The 14,480-nt window shown below is 40.4% G+C and overlaps 1 protein-coding gene across 1 annotated transcript in view; it reads left to right on the top strand.

The window, feature by feature from the left end:
- The first annotated feature begins 781 nt into the window (after window positions 1–781).
- Window positions 782–14,480, top strand: part of CLVS2 (clavesin 2) — a 59,256-nt gene continuing 45,557 nt past the window's right edge. Inside the window, exons 1-2 of the mRNA XM_037045895.1 lie at window positions 782–1,184; window positions 1,643–2,571. Of these exons, the coding sequence (XP_036901790.1) occupies window positions 2,183–2,571 (389 nt within the window). The 5' untranslated portion in view covers window positions 782–1,184; window positions 1,643–2,182. The remainder of the gene's footprint in view (window positions 1,185–1,642; window positions 2,572–14,480) is intronic.

Raw genomic sequence — 14,480 nt, 5'->3', positions numbered from 1 at the left:
CTTAACGATTCCTGTTCCTTACAGTGATTCTAGTATATAGGTGCATAGCACCGGGTTGAAGAATCGTATGTCTCCAGAAATACTAGTTTTATTATAAGAAGTGAGTCAAGGAGTGCCTATTTTTTCTCTTCTTCTTCAATACAAATTTAGCAACCACAGTTTAGGGTTGAAATACTATGCAATAAGTTCCCCCCGAGGCTTAATTATCAACACAATGGTTTGGAAACACTCTGGTCTTCTCTTGTAAATTAAAGGTTTCAACGACAGATACAAAAAGTATAAAATTTTCCCGTATTTCTCGTTCATTAAATTACCTCGTACAGGAACAGGCAAACGGGCGTCAACGGGAATTGCCATTTTTAGGGGCCACTCTCCCGCCCACTCCGGGGTCTCGCACACAAAGGGTGGGAGAGGGGTGTGGGGAGGACGCTGGGCGTCGCCGTCCCGCCTGGCCGGGCGGTGCCCGCCGGAGTAACCGGCGGGGACCCGGAGCAGGGGACCAGGAGCAGGCTGAACTTGGGACTCAGGATACACGAATGCCACCTCCACTGCCGCCCTGCCGAACGAGCCTGGCAGAGAGGCGAGGAGCGCGCGTGAGCCGAGTGCTTACGTCGCAGCGAGATCAGGGCTGGGGTAATTAGAGAGGAGTTGAGCTGAACCGAGTCCGCCTTCCAGCGGCGGGAGCGGGAGCCTCAGCAGCAGCTGCAGCAGCAGCAGGAGGGGAGCGCCTGGCTCCCTTGGTCCGGGCGAGCACGGGGAGAGGTGGCCCGTGCCCCTCGGCAGCCACCCCGCCGCGCCCACCGCCCCGGCGGTTCCCGGTGCACAAAGGCGGAGGCCGCCCGCGTGGCCTTCGCCACCAGGCGTTCAGTTCCCGCTCCTTCCCTTCTCTCCTGAGAGCGAGAATGGCAGGGCTGAGCGAGGGCCCGGGACAGAGGTGGCCCTAGCTTTGCACCCCCCTCCGCCCCTCCTGCTGGGAGGGGAAGCGGGTTGCTGGCGGACGATGTGGCCGCGGCTGCTCCCCAGTGCGTCCTGGGCCCGGGTACCCGCTGCCGTCCCTCTTCTCTGCTGGATGCATCCCACCGGGCGGAGTTGATGCTGCTGTCGCCGCCGCCGTTGCTGAAACCGCGGCTGATGGATGCCAGGAAGTGCCGCATTGCTTGGCGTCCCCGCCTCCGGGTTTGCTGGTAGGAGCCTTCTGCTCTTTCTTCCTTCCCTCTTGCTCTGGGGTTTTATAGGAAGGTGGAGGCATTTTGATTTTATTCTCCACTCCTCTTTTGCACCTTCTCACCCCACCTAGCATTTGTCATGTTCGTTCCCAGAGAGAATCCCCCAGTCCTCCTGGGCAAGTCCGTTGAAATAAAGGGCCAGAGAAAGGCAGAAGTTGGGGGTGGGGGTGGGGGTGCGGGGAGCCAACGCTGGTGCCAACGCGACCAAAAACCCTTCTGGTGCCTTCGGAGATCGCGGGTGTATCTAAGAGGGGCGGAGGGAAGGTGCGCTATAGAGTCTCCACCTAATCGGATCGTAATAATTTTAAATAAAATCCCACAAATATCTTTTACAAATAGATTCTTTAAATAAGCAGAAAGAGAAATAAGCTCCTTTCCCCCCTCTTTCTCTTTCTGTCTTTTTCTTTCTGGCAAAGACGCTCTTCTCCTGCTTGGAGCTCAGCGCAGAACAGCCACCTTATTATTAATCACAATCCCCATCGTTGTCCCTGGCTGGAGCATCCTTCTGTAGGGACCGCAGAAGCGTCGAAGTGCTGCGGTGAGATGTGCGTGGGGGTTGTTTTTGTTACATCTTGGGAGAGAAGAGGACAGCACCAAGACCAGCACCGCCCGTGCCGGGAGCGATTAGGCGCGTTCTGTTAGGGGAGTGAAGGGACCAGAGAGGAGCGCTGGGACGGCCAAAGGTGCGCATCTCTAGAGGAAAGGAAAGAGGGGACCAAAGTGGGGGGCGGTTTTTCAAGGGAGTGGGGAAAGAAGTTTCTATCCTTTATAAATAAAGCTGTGGGAAAGCGGGAGCAACAGGGTACTTGATTGGGCACAAAGACAAATCATTTCCTGTAAAGAAGAGGAAGCAGGCATCTTCCAGGTCTGGAGGCCAGAGTGTAGTAGTGGCAAGGGCCAGGTTTGTTGTGGGACAGTCAGCAGGAGGAAGGGAAGGCTCAGGAACAAACAGAACAATGACTCACTTACAAGCTGGTCTGTCTCCCGAGACCCTGGAGAAAGCTCGCCTGGAGCTCAACGAGAACCCCGACACACTGCACCAGGACATCCAGGAGGTGAGGGACATGGTCATCACCAGGCCGGACATTGGTTTCCTGCGCACGGATGATGCCTTCATCTTACGCTTCTTGAGGGCCAGGAAGTTTCATCACTTTGAGGCCTTCCGTCTCCTGGCCCAATACTTTGAGTACCGGCAACAGAACCTGGACATGTTTAAAAGCTTCAAGGCCACTGACCCTGGCATCAAACAGGCGCTGAAGGATGGCTTCCCCGGGGGCCTGGCCAATCTGGACCACTATGGCAGGAAGATACTAGTCCTTTTTGCTGCCAACTGGGATCAGAGCAGGTAAATCTTAAATCCCAACTTATACTAGGGATTCTTTTATTCTCCTATTTTACAGGATTTACCCTGAGTAGTGTCTTATAAGGGCTTTACAGCTTTGAGGCTATGACTTGGCTGGGAACTGGAACTAAAACATAAGTTATTGGGAGGCACCTGGGGTAGTGAGAGGAGGGAATTTTCTTAAACCTTTGAGACTCTTACTTCACAAGCACCCAGTTTCTACTGCAGATTTAAGTGCTTCCTGAGCCCTTTAGATTTCTGGGGCAATCGAAATAATTTAACTTCTAAATAAATCTGCGGAGTCTCCCACCTCCTAAATAAGTTTGCTGTGCTGCAGAGAAATTAGTATAAGGATGGAGATGACTTTTTTCCTTCCTTCTAAAGAAACTATGAAACTAGATTCTTCATCATCATTATCATCATCACCGTCGTCTTCGTTACCACCACCACCACCACCATCATCATCTCTGTCTTTGGTACTGAGGTTTTATTTTTTAAGGATAGCCTGGCATTCAACCAAGATCAAGCGGTTTTATTGCTGGGGAGCATTTCTGCTTGGTGACATGCAGATGAAGGAATGGTAGGATGTGTGTCACTTCAATGAAAAGGCAGGGTTGTGTTCTCATTTTCTGAGCGTGCCTGCCCACACTGGAATGAAGGGTGACTGGTGTGCTTGTTCTTCCCTTGTCACTAATCCAAAGAAGGTGTTTCCTGACTGGTGTGATTTTTCATCTCTTGGAAGGAAGTGGAAAATACTCAGGTAGACTTTTTGAGCTCTCTTGCTTTTAAATGGAGGGGAAACCATATTTTAATTTTGTTTACATTACCATAGGAAAATGCAAAGAGTGAGTCTCCTACTTCCTCGATCAGAATTCTTTTCTCAGACTGATAGATACAAGGAATTATAAATGCTTGTGTATAAGGGAGTTTCAATTAAGTTCAAAGGCAGTGTATTTCATGGAACATAAACTTGTTTATCAAAACTGTGACTCATAAGGAACTGGTTGTTAAAATATTGGTGTATTTTTAGGTCTGTGAATGGTGACTTTAGATGCACCAGGTTAGTTTAAACTATCCCTGGAGCAATTGTAAAAGGCTTTTTTTCAGTGACTGGGAAATCTTATAGATACTCAGAATCTTGGGATCCTAGAAGGTAAACTAATATTGCAACAGGCTTTTACTCTTTAATTGGTTATCTTTTCTCTCTAATTTTAGGTTGAGAGTTACTACAATTATTCTTTAGGTAAATATAAAGACAAACTACTACATGAAGAATCCTAAAATCATAAAGCTAAGAAACTCACAGAGAGTTAGCCATTGAGGGGGAATGGAGTCCTGTTATTTCCATTGATTGGTTACAGAAATCATTTCTCTTTTTAAAATATTTTATTTATTTATTTATTTATTTATTCATTCATTCATTCTTAGAGATAGGGGAAGGGAGGGAGAAAGAGAGGAAGGAAGAGAAATAGAGATGTGTGAGGGAAACATTGATCAGATGCTTCTCGCACACCCCCATACCTGTACTGCAACCCAGACATGTGCCCTGAACGGGATAGAACTGGCAACTTCTGGCTTGCTGGAGAATGCCCAACCCACTGAGCCACACCAGTCAGTGCAGAAGTCATATTCTACTTTTTATCAGGTAGAAAAGTTTAAAGGACCATGATATGCCAATTTTGACCACTGTGTTTCTTTAACTTTTTTTTTCATCTGGGCAATACATTTTAGGGTCATGCAAACCAATGATTGTGTATATCAAAATTGAAAATTTCTATACTAAGTAGAACCTGGCATTCTATTTGTCAGTTAGATTGGAACTTTGTTTATTAAGCTACAGTTAAAATGGGGGTATGGAAATAGCTCTTGCATTTAAATATGTCTCAAATTCTGAAAGTTACAATTAGTGGGGCAGATTACATTCAGGGAGGCACACATTTACATTAGACCTATTTTAATTTATTTTTATAAGTGAACTAATATTCCCACTGATTTATAAACCTAGTTAAGATGAAAATCACTTAACACTTCTCATGTATGTGGGTAGTTGATTATTCCAGATTACTAAAGAAACTGTGTTTTTGTTGTCTATTTCATACTTTTTTTAAAACAATGTCATTAATTCAAGTAAATATTTTTGAAGATTTTTATGTACTTATTTGTAGAGAGGGGAAGGGAGGGAGAAAGAGAGAGAGAGAGAAACATCAGTGTATGGTTGCCTCTTGTGTGGCCCCCACTGGGGACCTGGCCCGCAACCCAGGCATGTGATATGACTGGGAATTGAACCTGAGACCCTTTGGATCACAGCCTGCACTCAATCCACTGAGCTATGCCAGCCAAGGCTATTTCATACTTTTATATAAAGGATAAGTTACTAATAATCAAAATCTGTCTCCCTAGGAATCTGCAGTGGGAGAAGATTTATTAATTTGTACAATAAACTGCTTTCTATTAAATGTACATAAAAGTTTTAAATATTAAAATTTTGCACATGTGAAATTAAACATGAGAAGCTGTGTCTTGTGAAAACACTGTAATGGGTTGTGTACATTAATAACTGAATTCTATTTCTATGGATGAAAATGAGAATAATCATGAAGTTATAGTATATCAAGGTCAAAAGAAAGCACAGGGGGAAGTAATAGGGGGAAAATGGGACAACTGTAATTGAACAATAACAAAAATATTAAAGCAAAAAAATAAACATGGAAAACCAGGGAAAAAGTTCTATGAGTTATTTAGAACCTGACTAAAATTTAGTTGAGTTTTCTCTTTCCATATATTTTTTAAAAAGTTATTTCTTCCTTCTCATCTCCTGCCCCCATCCCAAACCTACATATCCCTAATTCCAAGGACTAGTGGGTAAACAGGTCTACCCTCTTGGCATCCTCTGTAAACTATTATCATTTGGAAATATGCATAAGAAAGGCCCTGAAACTCGCAGCACCTGTGCCTCTCTGGCAGTACCAGGGTATCGACAGCCCGCCCCCCACCTTCCCCTCGGCCTGAATCCCCTTTCTTCTTCCACTTCTCAGCCTCAAGTCCTATCTGACTAGATTCCTGTGGAAATTGCTACCGCCTTCCCTAGATGAGTACCTTACTACTGCTTTGTTAGGTGGATAGCCCTGTGCTAAATTCTCTCATTCCTCTCCTGTCCTGTGAGTCAGGTGTTCTCACTTTCCCACTCTGATCCTGCAGTCCCAAACAACCTGGGTCTCTTGAGAAGAAGACTGCACGTCTGAACGTAGTTCTGGCCACCTTCCTTGAGTTGTTCAGCAAATTACCTGGCTTTCAACAACTTTTTACAGAGTAGCATTGTTTTAAAGCAACAATAGGTGGGTGGGAATGTCCACAATTACAGAGGCAAATTCCAGACATGAGCTAGAAAGAAAATGCCCCCCATGGATTTGGAGAACAGGTTATTTTCAACTTCCCAAAGGGAAGAGGAAGATTTTTTCAATGAGTATTGAAAAACTTTATAAAGATGTCCAAAATAATTGATCTTTATAAAAAAAGAAAGACTAAACCTTGTATTATTATCTTTATAAGAGCACCTGAACTAGAGTGAGTGCTCGATAAATATTTGTTGAGTTGAATGCCATTATGTATTTTTTTTAAAAAGAATGCTAAGTAGGAAGTGATCTAATGCATACTTTCTCCTATATTAAATTTGTAGGACAGTTTTCTATGCTCCTCAGGAGGCTAGAAATAGTAAGTGTGTGTGAGATGGTGACTATAAATAAAATAGTGTTTCTTTCTACTGTGATGTAATGCAGGTCAGTTTCAGGTTATTTAATTGGACCATTTCCAAAGCCTTTACAAGAGGCATGGAATCTTCAGGAAGACTAAGGTAAAATAATATTTACAGTATACCCACTTTCTAATAAATCTTAAAAAATGAAAAAACTAGAATGTCAAAATGACTTTCAGTTTAGTTTGTGGTTCTTTTTAAAAAGAGTTGAACAGGGTTAGATGATATTACATTTCTTGAGCAGGCTATCTTTGGAAAATATTCATACAATTTTATCTTCTTTCAGATTATCTAACATAATTTCTGGGCACAAAAGTAAATTCTACAAAATGAAAAACAATTTGATGGTTTCACTGCATCACCAGGATGCAGGTGGCCTCCTTGCATTCCATGCTGTATTCCTTTCATGAGTGACAGTGCCCTGCTTAGGATTTGCTCTGCAGAAACCTTCACATGTTCACCTGATGTTAACAACAGAATGTGGGGATGATGTGCCTTGAAGCTAGAAGTGATTGCACTACCTTCATAGGAGGAGGTTTGGAATTAAAGTAGATCATGATCTACACCCTAGGGCATTGGAGTGGGCATCTGAGTAGTTGAAATTTACTGACATATATACTTCCTGGGAATATTCATGAGCAAATTGTGTCACCTGGAATATAATGGTGACATATATTCTGGCAGTTGGCTTGTAAATTTTCAGTTAGCCTGAAAGTCATATTTTACCTCATCAGATTTATAGTTTTCTATGCTTTAGGGCAGCAAACAATCTCTTATCTGGAATCTGGTTAATAACCATGGGAAAACAATTAAGTACAGCTAAACTAAAATGATTCTTGATACAGTGGCAATTCAGAAAACACTGGTCATTTTGTAGCTCTGTTTGGCTCATCATGATGGACATTGATCATCACTTAGAATATTTATTGAAGCCCTGAGGGGTGGGTAGAAGGCTGGCTGCTCGGACACAGCTCTGATCCCGAAACCTATCCTGGAATCGGCCCGAAAAACGTGTTTTTGTCAGTTTGTTTATTTTGTGTGGCTTTTTCATAGAAAATATACAAATGGTTAGCTACTTGCAGCTTTAGATTGAATTGTGGTTATGTTTCCATTTATTAAAACAATGTAACCAATCTCTAAACTGAAAGAAGGTGTATGATGACGATAGACTAACATTTAAAAAGTAACCATGGACTATACAGATAATTTTTGGCCTCATTTTTCAAGACCCCCTGGCTTAATTTATTAAAATGTTTGTATATTTCTCAACTATTTGCTGCATGGTGTTGTATGTCATGAGAAGGTCAGGAATGTTTCCCTTCGGAATCCTGGAGACATTGCTGTGCTGTGTTACGGATGGATTTTGAGATTCAGTCAAAACCAGTAACGGCAGATGTGGCTTCCACGGGGCTTCTGTCCCGGCAGAGCTTCGTATTGCTTCCTTACAGGGATGGCCCTTTTAACAAATACTCTGAAAACTGCAGGTTGTTCAACACTATGTCTTTGGTTCACACCTTAGAAATTGGGAAAGCAAAAAAATTGTCCTGAAAAACATGAGTGGGATATTGGGATAAATCTCTGAAAAAAATAAGTCTCTAAAAATTAGGACAGTTATGTAGGAATTAGTAAAATAGTTTTGAAATAACAATGAAGACCAAGAGAACTAACCTGCAGTAACAGTCGATCGGGTCTAGACAAAACCAGGCTTGTTTCAGATATGCAGCTTCAAACAGAGTTGAAGAGAAGGATTTGAGGTTGCTACAGAGCACTGAAAATAGGCCTCAAAATAAATGTTTAAAGATATTTTAAAACATGAGCCAAGTTAAAGAAATAATAAATTATCCTTAGTAAATTAAAACATTTCCTCCATTCCGGGAAAGGGTCTGAGCACGTTTACATCACTGAGCACAGGTACTTGTCCTTCACTAACATAGCAAGTGACACTGTTGACATCAGGGAAAGGATGTCTCTGTCCGCTGGGGCCTCATCACATCAGGGAGCGAATAGTACTCAGTTCAAGTCAATTTTTTTAACAAAAGCACACTGCAGTCAAACACTTGCTACATACATAGAAATTTAACGGTTGCTGGAGGCAAATAAACACATATACCACATTCTTTGTATTAGCAAGGGATATACAACCTCTCCGGGAAGAAAGAACGGGGAAAGGGACATTCATTCCTTCCAGAGAAGTTGTAATGAGGGTAACAGTGCCCGTGGAGAAGTTCGGGGCAGTGGGGGAGCTGTGAGCCACTCAGTGTTTTATAGAGAGAACATTATCTATTTGGTAAAATAAATTCAACCTTTTATTGTTTCATTTTAATTATTAATTAACTAATTCATTCATTTAAAACACTTGTTGTATGTGTCAGGCACTCCTCTAAGTATTTAACAAATATTAACTTATTAAATCTTCATGATAATCATACAAGGTGGGTCTGGTTAATATTTAAATTTTGAAAATGAGAAAACTGAGGCACAAAGCAGTTAAGTCTTTCATTCATAACCAGTCAGTTGGTCCAAGTTTTTGTTTTTGTGTGTGTATAGACAGTTACCAACATAAATCTAGGGAAAAAACAAATGTAACTCTATCAAAAACCAAGCTCTGAGTATTTAAAAAATCATCTGTGCTTTAGAAAGGCTTGATTCAGTATCAGAATATCGATGACTAGGTACTGAAGTTGTTGGAATAAATGTTCTGAAGGGAACGGCTTTACCAAGCAGACACTTGCCTAGAACATTCTTCCTTTCTGGTGGGTTTGTATATTTTCAGCACAATTCTGTTTTATTTTAATCTGATGGAAGTAGTGCACACTTTTTAAACTTTTTTTCAAGGAAGGACATTTTCTTCTTTAGATGTTTTATTTCCAACAAAACATCTTTCTCTTGTTCTCCCTCACCTACATTCCCATAGCAGTAAAATTAAAGCCAGGCCCAGACAGATAATCTTCTGTGCTTAATGATACAAACCAGACACATGAGTATTTCGGACTTCATATTTTCCCCGGGATTTGTAGACTTAGTTTTTTCCCATCCCAGTTCTTTTGAACGTCTTGTTGCTTTTCCTCCACTAAAGCCCCCTGTGGGGCCAGGCTGGGGTGTGTCCTGGTACCTGACCCAGCACAGTGTTAGTATTGACTTTCTGATCTGTCTCCTGACACACATTATGCCACTGAGACATGAAAAAGCAGAACATCTATTCATCAAACTCTGTTCTAGGTGTGAGACAGCATAGGGAGTGGAGAGAATTGTGTCAGAAAGAGGTGGCTTCTCATCTAGGCTCCCATTTCCTCCCATGGTGACCCTGGGCATATTGTTTAAATTCTCTGAGACCTTGTGCCATCATTGCTGATGAGGTTGGGCGCATTGAGGGTGGTATGGCTGTAGACTGCCTTTATCTCTAATTTGCTGAGACCTCATCTGTGTCCTTATCTCCAAAATAATAGGATCAAAGCCAGCACTGAGACTGGCTTGTTTTGAGATCAAGGTAATGCATTTGAAATTCCTTTGAAAATTTTAAACTATTCTGTTAGCCAGACAGAGATATTATTATTATTCCCCTCAGTAATATGAAGCATGTAATGGGTTCAACTTTGGCACTAATGATGCCTCGAGATATTAATAATGGTGATTCTTCTCCTTTGTCTCTCCCCTAGCAACTTTCTTACAGGACCTGTCTTAATGAAAACTGATGGGCGGGGGCAGCCTTAATGAAGAATTTAATAATGGCTGATTGATTTAGTGACAAAGGGAAATTGCTTGCTGTGTGCTGCTCAATGTGATGCCAAGATGCCAGTTTTTCCCAGTCAGACCAAAAGAAAGGTTTGGAAAATAGGAAGGAAATGACTTGCTTGTGATTTACGTTGTTCTTAGTACTGATTATAAGCTATGGTAGAGGGTGAAATACTTTGAACCTCAGGATTGAAGCACAGGACAGGTAGCCACTCAGAACCTTTCAAGAAGCGTCCCTGCTCTTGACTGTGCAAGTAGTAAACAGGAGAAGTGGGTGTCAAAGTTTTTTCTTCCTAATTTTTATGCATAGTCTACTCCGCTCTTTCTTTCAAGAGCGATGGTCTATATAGGCTGGTGTCCCACTTTTAAAATCCCTTAATTGGTGTTTTTATTTCTTCTTTCTATATGCTACTTATCATCCTCTCCAAGTTGATTTCAGATTCAGGCTCAATGCTATTTTGGGAAGCACAGTCAGGAGTTAAGAGCTGCATAAATGTGCTGGTTTGTTGCCTATTACTTTGTTTCAGCGTACAAGAGGAGTAGCATTGGTGGAACGCCTGCAAATTGGGGTGTAAACCCAAAGCAGAAACATGTCGATCACTTATTGTACTGACACTTCATAAATTGTAAAATTAAAAGTAACTTCAAAGAGTAGAACTCTGGTAGGGTTTCTGAAGAGATGAAATTCATAAAATGCCCCATTTCTTTGGAAGATATTTTATGGAATTTAGCAAGATCTCTTTTAATAATGTTCTGCGTAGGAAAAGCCCTCTGAGCTGCTGATGGGAGTAATATGACATGTTTGACAGCAGAGTGTCAAGAGGCTTATGACCTGCTCTTTGAATACTGTAAGCTAGGATGTTTTTATGTTTCTTTCCTTAAACTTGTACATTCATATGATTTAGATAAATGTCATTTAGCTCTTTTTTTGGAGTAAGATATTCAATTTTAAAATTTAGTGAGATTTATGCTTGAAAACATCTCAAACCTGCTTTTTTTCATGGATGATCCTGGAATTTACCTTATTTTAGATACTTCAGAATAATAATATACGTATAAATTTTCTCCTGACTTGGACAGTTTTATAGAACCATATATAAAGTGTGTTAGCTAAAGAAATTGCTTCTTGTTTTGAGCCCTTACTAGGGTCATGATTAATTTTTTTCTATGTACGATGCATCGTCCTTCCACAACTTGTTTCAGATTCAAGTTCTACTTAATGCTACTTTGATATTAATCATATTTGGTACTGTTGTAAGAAGCACAAGGATGATCACAATGAGGAAACAGTTTTAAGTTGCGCTGTTCTAATTTTTAATTTTCTTGATCATGATGTTATTATAGACTTGAGGAATTAGAATGAATTTTTTTTAGAGGTGGGTCTACATTCAACCAGAAATATAACTTTCTTGCTCCAACTTCCCAGTTGATGTAGGTTTGTAGGCTTTTGCTTGTGACACTGTGATTGGCTATTAAATTTAAAAAGGAGATGGACAGGGCCCAGTGTGACTCTGTTGATTGGGTATCATCCCGCAAAGAGAAGGGTCACCAGTTTCATTCCTGGTCAGGGCACATGCCTGGGTTGTGGACCAGGTCCCCAGGTGGGGCCTGTATGAGAGGCAACCAACTGATGTTTCTCTCACACACCCACATTTCTTTCCCTCACTTTCTCCTTCTCTGAAACTAAATAAAATCCTTGAAAGAATAGAAGAAAATGGAGATGGGTTAGCCACAAAGTGACAGATAAAGGTATTCAGCCATACATACTTCACAGGCTTAAAAGACAAATAAGGTGATAGAGTTCTACAATAAGTTTTATTATCTTATATATTTAGAAAGTATTTTAGGATGCCATATCCTTATTACTATAAGTAGTCTGTATACCATCCAGAGTTTTAAAAAGAACCTGTTGAACTTTGCCTTTTACAATAGTAATAAGTTATCTAAAGATCATCAAGTTTTAAAGTAGAATGTAAAAATGAATATTCTTTAGTTCTGAGCATACCTTACCAAGTATATCCAGGTTCATACAACTAATGAGGGATAGGGAAGAAATTTATCTCGAAATTTTCTGACATCATGCTCTACGTTTGGTGAATGCTGGGATCCAAGAAATATCTTACTCTGTATTACTGTACTAATTTTGCAGATAAGGAAATGAAATCCAGAGAAAGTGAAAAGTCACCTGAACTTTTATTGTTATTTATTTCTTCCTTCTCGCACTACTATGCTTTCTCTCTTTGCCTCCAAATGTTTTTAGAAGTACAAATAGGATGACTCCCACATATGCACTCACTGTCTCATACTGAGTGAGCATTTAGTAGTGGAAGTCAACCTTCACTTCCACTAAATACCAGTGATTTCCACTTCTAATCCACCACCTTCCCCATCCCACCTCTTCCTGAGGTCAAGATTTTTTTCTGTAGCTTTCATCATTTTAAATTATATTTTATTGATTATGCTATTATAGTTGTCCCAATTTCCATCCCCATGCCCCTGTCCACATAGCTCCCCACACTCCCTCGGGTAATCCCCACACCATTGTTCATGCCATGGGTCATGTATACAGCTTATTTGGCTACTCTTTTTCCTATACTGTACTTTACATCACCATGACTATTCTATTCTGTAACTACCTATTTGTACTTCTTAATCCCCTCACCTCTTCACCCATTACCCATTATCCCATTGGCAACCATCAAAATGATTCTATCTCTATTCTTGTTTGCTTAGCTTGTTTTTTTAGATTTGACTGTTGATAGATTTGTATTTATTGACATTTTATTTTTTATAGTTTTGATCTTCATTTTTAAACAAGTCCCTTTAACATTTCGTATAATCTAAGATGGCCGCTATTTGTGAGAGGACTGTGACTCACTGAGGCCAGCTGTTGCTTGTTTGATAGGATTTAGGAAGTTGTGAAACGTGAGCCAAGACCAGCTATTCACATGGAAAAGCAGTTTGGGTGGGCCTGTAACTTGGTTGGGGTGGAGTCTCTGGGGATCTCCAAAGCAGCTGAACGGAGTTAGTTAGCTAGGTTGATGGAGTCTCAGATGTAGCATCAGCTTGCCACCTCAGTCTGGATGGCTGTGATTTCTTTAATTCCACAGTCGTCAGACTTCCATTCAACTCAATTTCTGATGATTCCAAGTGAAAGTTGTTCTATATTTTAGTTGTAATTTTGATGTGGTTGTGCCAAGAGGCTAGACAATTATGCCTATGCTGCCATCTTGACCGGAAGATTCATCTTAAGGTGAATTCATCTTAAGATTCCAAGATGAATCTACATCTTGAATCTACATCTTCTGTAGATTTTATTGAACATTTCCACCTGCAATGTTGAGGAGAAAAAAAAAAAACTTGAGAAGCAGCTAAAAAATTGAAATGGTTAAAATATTCCATAATTGTGCCAATTCCTCTTAAAATGCTGACATTCTTGTCTTAAAATAATTATCACATTTTTTTCTCTCAGCTCTGGCTGCATTACCTCCTTTACTTTCTTGAATTTGAGATCTGTATGCTTTTTATTATGAAATTTTTAACCTTGAGCTCTCTCTTGAGTTTAGTATATACTTTTTCAGATACCTAATTGCTATTGACCAGGGGAACTACATGTTTTCAAATACAACAGGTTCTATTCCAAAGTCTTTATTTTCAGTCATCTCAACTGTGTCTTCTTTTTAAATTATAATATTTATTCAGGCTCTGAAGCTAGAGTCTGTGTGTCATCCTTTACTCTTCCCTCAATCTTAGTCCCCACATCTAATTAAGTGTCAAATTTTCCCAAGTTTACTTTTGAAATACTTGTCAAATTTGACTTACTATCTCCATCCTTATCTCCATGCCTTTGTCAAGATAGTGCCATAATCTACACTAGTGTCTTTATAGTCTAGTCTAGTCCATTTTACAGAAACAATATAAAGAACATTTATTGAATTTTTATACTGTGCCAGGCACAGGGTTAAGGTGTTAGTCAGAAAAAGATAGAGACTCAACCCTCATTCAGAAGGCCTGCATTGTGATAGACAGGTCAACTTCCCCCTTTGTACTCATTGATCTTTCTTTCTCTCTGTGTATAAACTTTTCTTCCTTCTTTTCTTTTGTCTTCATGATACAAACTCAATACAAGTAATTAAAATCTGTTGCCACTTTTACTCATTTATTGATTAGTATCCCCAAATCTCATTCTGAAAAATTTCAAATATGTTGACATGAAATGTCTATTACTTAGAGCATTTCTGAGCTATTTAAAAGTACATGACTAATTTTGAGATAAGTTACAGTGAGATCAGAAAATAATAAAAAAAAGCCTAGAGGTAAAGTACATGGTTGTGAAACATGAAGAAAACTAGTGTTTTCCAAAGCATTTTAGCTTGTTTTGGTAGAATACATGTTAAATTCTATTATGTCCCAAGTGCTGCAAAATCAA

Source organism: Sturnira hondurensis, unplaced genomic scaffold (assembly GCF_014824575.4).
Source record: "Sturnira hondurensis isolate 20B ecotype Veracruz unplaced genomic scaffold, ASM1482457v3 Scaffold0004474, whole genome shotgun sequence".
Taxonomy (NCBI): Eukaryota; Metazoa; Chordata; class Mammalia; order Chiroptera; family Phyllostomidae; genus Sturnira; species Sturnira hondurensis.
The sequence above is the reverse complement of the archived record's forward strand: the minus strand, read 5'-3'. Positions and strand labels throughout refer to the sequence as shown.